Source organism: Antrostomus carolinensis, unplaced genomic scaffold (genome assembly GCF_000700745.2).
Source record: "Antrostomus carolinensis isolate BGI_N321 unplaced genomic scaffold, ASM70074v2 scaffold632, whole genome shotgun sequence".
Taxonomy (NCBI): Eukaryota; Metazoa; Chordata; class Aves; order Caprimulgiformes; family Caprimulgidae; genus Antrostomus; species Antrostomus carolinensis.
Window position 1 is genome coordinate 53,991 of NW_010301343.1, and position 6,107 is coordinate 60,097.

At 42.1% G+C, this 6,107-nt stretch overlaps 1 protein-coding gene across 1 annotated transcript in view; it reads right to left on the reverse strand.

Moving 5' to 3' along the window:
* Window positions 1–437: 437 nt before the first annotated feature.
* Window positions 438–6,107, reverse strand: part of LOC104521411 (serine/threonine-protein kinase MRCK alpha-like) — a gene marked incomplete at its 5' end in the record, with an annotated part of 27,083 nt that continues 21,413 nt past the window's right edge. The window contains 3 exons of the mRNA XM_029083868.1: window positions 438–1,183; window positions 2,371–2,528; window positions 3,453–3,570. Coding sequence (XP_028939701.1) covers window positions 1,052–1,183; window positions 2,371–2,528; window positions 3,453–3,570 — 408 coding nt within the window. The remainder of the gene's footprint in view (window positions 1,184–2,370; window positions 2,529–3,452; window positions 3,571–6,107) is intronic.

Consider the following 6,107-nt stretch of genomic DNA (forward strand, 5'->3'; position numbering starts at 1 on the left):
CTCCCTTGCTGCCTTAAGGACCTCTACTGTAGCGTGCTGTACGGTGCCGCAGCAGCGCAGCCAGCACGCAAGAACCAGGGCAGCCACCTGGCTGGCTGGTGCCCTTGGTTGCTGGGGCAGGGGGTTGCTTTCCAATCGTCATTTTTGCAAAGGATGGGGATTACCGTGAAAGTAGGAATTACAGCTTCAGTTATGCTACCACCAGAAGTAAAGAAATGTTGTGAAAGCACTGCAGGGACCTCTCCCAGCAGTGCAGCAACTGCTACGCAAAAGGATTATCTGTCCTGCAAAAGGTTTTAGGCCAGGCCTCCAAGTCTGTCTATTACCGAGCATGAAAACAGGGACAACACAAATCTTAAATTAAAGGCTCTCTTAAATAAGCATCCATCTTCTGCTGCATACACAATGCTTTTTTTCTTTGAATATATACATATGTATTTTACTCTAACATCTGCGTATTTATTTAAACTCTGTACTGTAGTAAAATATGCATCATTTTAATCAATAAGGATTTGCTGGCGACAATCAGATTGACATTCAAACGTGGTGGCTGAAAGCTTTTATGTGCCTCTGACATACTGATCATTCCCCATGCAGGGGAAGGGGTCTGTGCTACTTTTGTACAGTACAATGAGCTATTGTATCAAAACAAAATCCCTCTGAATTTTCTCTTGTTGATACTGGTCTGGTCTACTTAAACTACTTTTTGGGAAGTGGAAGGGGGGGGTGGGATAAATATGTCTTTAAAAATGAAGCAGCTGTAACCACAAAAATGAAACCAATACTAATACAAATCTACAGCATCTGATATTTACCAACACCCTAGCTTTGCTCATTTGCTGCTGTCAAATCTGGGGAAGGGAGGGTGAGGCAGTGCCGAACAGTGCTGAAGATGACCAGCTTTTACCTTCCTCTCTACCCCACTCCCAGATCACTTTCAGATAGGGAATGGGGAGGGTTAGGATGATGAAGGTGAGAACTGGAACAAGTGAAGGGGACAGCCATGGGGACAGCAAGCTGCTGTGATGTCAAATCTGAATGCTGAAGCAGTTCATGAGTCCCAACTCACGTGGTCAGAGCTCTCCAGGGAGAGGCTCTTGGTCTTGTGAGGAGAAACCGGGCTGGGAGGGCTGCTGAGGTTGGAGCTGTTTGATGCAGTAGAGTGTCTTGGAGAGTCAGAGTCCTGCAGCCCAAAGACACAGAAGAACACCAGTAAGTAACAGGATAGCAAATTTGAGCGTGACTGAGGGTGTCTGAGCAACAGATGACTGGATTCAAAGGCCTCTGTATATTTTGCTTGTGTCCAAAAATACCAAGGAATGTTTGTTGCTTAGAATTTCCTGGTCTGGGGAGACTTAAGAGTAAGTGGTCAGATCGCTCTGCTTTCAGCAGGCATAACTCACACTGACATAAGGACACAGCACCTGAGGGATTTTGCAGTCTGCATGTTGCTGAGGACCTCTTGATCAGGGAAGTGTGCAACTTCAGGTTGCTTGTGAAGCTACAATGGCTCCAGCCTTTTAACAGATTATGATCTGAGATGCTCTTGCACTAGACTGAGTCTTTGTGGTATGGGCTTCATCACAGCTACCTCCTCTATGTCTCACTCCCAGGATATTGATTCAAAGCATCCTATCAAGTTAGACCAGCTGGATCTTCCAGAGTACAGTAGAATGCAACTATGTCTGAGCTTGAGTTTGGGTTGACAGTTGCCTTCCAGCTTCAACTGGAAGGATATATTGAGCACCACGTGTGATCTCTATTTTTTCACTCCTTGGTAAGAAAACCGTCTGGGGAAGTTTACCTGGCCAGCTTCAGATTGAACCCTCCCATGTAAAATATTCTTGGTTGCAGGGACCAAGTTTAGCACTGGGCTGGATTGCAGTCCTATTTGTTCTGCACAGAACATAAATTACTAAATCCAGTTTCTGCTCTAAATTAAATTATTATATGATAATTCTTACATTACCTTGTTAACTTCAGGCACTCTGAGTACAAAATGTCTCCTGTGAAACTGTTGCTAAGGTAGCTTAAAGAGTCTTCACAAATAAAGGGCAGAAGGAATATCACCACTTCAAGTTGGGACAGGTCGCTATCAAGCTGCTACTCTACGGGGACAGTATTTCTGGGAGCCTCACTACCCACGTCTCTCCAGGTAAGGCACACAGAGAGTGTTTTCTGCATATTAAATACCAGGACCAGAGCTGACACAGTTTGACCACAGGCTTTTGTCAGGATAGCTTGAACTACAGGAAATCCAAATCTTCATTGTCAATGACTCCCAGATTTGTAGCCACACCCATGACAGAATTTAACTTCCTCATCTTTATCAACACACTTAAATTTTCTCCTCTTTCTCCAGTCACTCACCTCTCGCTCATAGTCCCTTGTTGGTGCATCGCTGCCCTGGTCCAGGCCACCAGAGGATAAGGAACCATCTGAGGGTGATGCCATAGGCTGACGCTTTGCTCCGTAGCTACCTCCCGAGAATTCCCTCCGCAAAGCACTGCCGTTTTGTGCAGACGATCCTAAAAGGTGTGGAGGAATTAAACTGTTACAGATGCCCAATCATGGTACTACACAGTTGTTAGCTGTTTCTCTGCTTAGTTCTGCTTCCCTCCAGCATGTCCCAAGATGCTCAGCTCATGGCTTGCAAGCTGTGTGAGCTTTCTTCTGTGCTGTTTTCCTAGGGATTCTGTTGTCCCTCCCTTGGCACGTCAGCATTAGCACACTTTACCCAGCACAGACACAGTCACTTTGTTCCCAACAAAGACAGCAGTTGTAGAAACTGCTGTGGTGGCAGCCTAGTTCCAGTGTCCTCTTTCCCAGGGAGTAGGTGGGTTGTACCAGCAGGTACAGACTACAACAGACACATACACTCTGCAAGCAGTTGGCAGGAAGGAAAGGGGAAAAAAACCTAAAAAAGTTGGGACACCAGTTTTGCCTCTGTTTTCACATAGTCCATTATTAATTCACTTGCCTGGTCTCTGGCACACCAAGGCAGCACTAGGAGAGTTGTTTCCAGTGCAATATAACTCTTCCAGCAGCCAGTTTTCCACTGCTTTCCCTTTGCACTAACAGCAAGAGAGGCATCAAGAGCCCTACACAGTTCAGCAACAAAGTTAATAACCATGGAGCTTGTGAACAACTTGCCACTGGTTTAAAACACTTACGCAGCAGCAAAGTAGTCCCAAAGGTAAGAATGTAATTTTAATTCTAATGTCAGTTTTAAAAATTTGACAATTTACAAATGTGGGACTCTCAAAAGTGCTATTCATGTGCTCCTTTGAAAGCAAGATTAAAATACTATGCTTGCCCTCAATGGGAACACAGTCAGCCATCGCTTTTGAAAATCCTGTCTAGCAGCAGTATGGATAGGAGCAAATGCAGGTGGCTGTTTCCCTGAAATACTTGTGCACAGACCCCAAAGCAACACAGTTCTGTTTGCTTACGTGCTGCTAACCCGCTGCTTGCGCTCATCGATCGGCCTGGTTCTGTGCGGGATTTCGTGATTGATGGGATACTGACAGAGCCACTGAACACGGTCCGACTTTCCTGAGGCCGAAGATTCTGCAATGCAGATACACACAATTACATGTTTACTTATTGACTGCTGGCTCAACCTTGGCTGTTATGAAAGAAGGCCCCAAAATAAATTAATACCCCAGCCTTACCAGAGCTGAATTATCTGGGCAGCAAGTCAGCAAAATTTGCAAAATAACGTTCTGCAGTTTAGTGCAGAGACTGGAAGCACACGCAACAGGATAGTGAAGTGCTGAATTACATGGACATATGCAGACAACTGAAAGAGTATGTCTAATAATTCAAGGATTTCATTGAAAGGATGGTTTGCAAGCCTAATTAAGCTGCTATAGATATATTCAAACAATATTGCATAATGCATTCTTTCTGAACACAAGCTTCCAAGGATCTTATTAAAATTTCTCTCTTTGATGCCATCATTTGTGCCCTGCATGTGTAACTTTACACAATAACAATCCCTAATGCCTGCAAAGTTATGAACACATAAGTGGATCAATCTGTATTTCAATTACTTATGTAATTTCAAAGGTATTAACAGCATTTCTCCAGACCTACACCAGTTGAGCCAAGGTGAGAATCAGCCTCCTGTTTTCAGTCTGCTCAAAGAGAATGACGAGAGCACATGCCACTGTTTTTTCTACTTATTTTGGTTATTGTTCCTGTTCTGCATCCTGAGAGTTCCGGTGTGATTTTCTAAATTGTTAAGTTGCTGGACTGAAGTGGTCCTTTACTGAGGGAAGAGATAAAACACAATTTCTCTACTTGGATATGGTGGCTCCTTAAACATAAGTTGTCTTTGAAAAGAAGGGAAAAAGAGTACTTTGAAGTGAGTTCTGGGAAGTTTTATTTCTGCTTCTGTTAACTTACAGCTGACCTTAGGGGAAAAGGCTTCTCAGCTTCTTTAGGCCATCTCTCTGTATATGAGCTGGCTTCTCAGCCCAGAGGGACTTTCTAATGCCCATGCATATAATTTAATCTGTGGCTAAATATGAGACTTCATCCTGCTCCTAACATGATTTGCACTATTAAGTTATTAGCATTAACTACAATTAGGTTTAGGGAACCTTTACAGATACAGAATGTGAAAAGAATTGCAGGTAGCTCTGAGCATTACTTTATTTCCACTTTACAAAACACCCCCTGCAGTAAATGTTTATTTCTTCCAATTTATATTTAATTATTCTGCTATCCTCACTCTGAGATAAAGTAGGTACACGTTAAAACAACAGTTGCAATTGCAATGTTAGGGAAATTTCAGACCAGGACAAAAATTCCATTTCCGACAAGGGTATTCTCAGAGACCCTCAGATACTATCCATTTCTCTATCTGTATTTTAAAATAGATAATTCAATAGAGGCTTTGTAATGAACAGATTTTACACAGTTCAGATGTTACCAGATAATTGTCACCAACCTGCTGTCAATCCCGTCTTACAGCGATCCGTAGAGTCATTGCTCTAACAGACCCCTTTGCTCTTACAGTCAACCCTTTGCTTCCCATTCTCCCAGTGGGCTAGAAATAGCTGATTGTTAACATGCAACAAACAAGAAAGAATTAAAATATCTCCTCCTGTTCCCAGATCTCTCTCAAACACCAAGAAAAGAGAATCAGAGATTTTTACAAATCAAAAAGCCCTGTTTAATTCTCCCTTCATCCATTGTTGCACTATTCTCATTGAGGATTTATACCTGAAGGCTTAAAAAAGTGTCTTAAATAATTTGTGGGATCATACTTCTGTCTCTTGTTTACCTTCCCCCCCCCTTTTTTTTTTAATGTGAACAACTAACCTACTTTGTAATACAAAATACTAAATTTCTGTTCCTGTGTCCTTCACCACCCAATAACCAATCTGAGTTACAGATAAGAGTATGAGCATCCTGGCTGTACATAAACAATGGAGGCTCCCCTGACAATATACAAAGGAACTAATGGGCTAAGGAATAGTTACTGCTGTGTTCTGAGTAACAAAGGAAAGCCAAGTGCAAACGTGTGCCCTGAGGTTAGTACACTGGAGTTGCAAGGAAGATCTTTTGTACTTGTATAAACCTAAAATGTTCCATTTTGCAAAGAGAATAATTGTTTAATGATAAGGTGATTAACCTTAACAGTGACTGAGCAGACAACATATAGGCATCAGGGGAAGGAGGGAATGGGTGGGTGTGTGAAAAGACTCACTCATTTTAGTAGTGAAAAATACTCATTTATCTTTAGAATAGATGATCATTTTTCATTACCTCAATTTGCAAAGTCCATGTAATTCCTCATAGAAAGTTTCTCCACAAAGCAAATCTTTCACTGTTCTTTGTTCTAAAAATAAAAGCAGCACATGCCAGAGACCCTGGCATTTTGGACCAAAACCCCTGGAAGTGATATGCACATGATGCAGAAAGGGGATTCAAAGAAAAATAAATGGCAGTTATTAGCAGTAGTTACAAAGCAGCAAAATGCAGCAAGTTAAAAACAAAGGAAAAAAAATTTAAAGAAACCTGAGCTTGCTTTACTTAAAGAGACAAAAACCCCTCATTTAGAGCAACAATTCAAATCCTAGCAGGAAAATTCATTC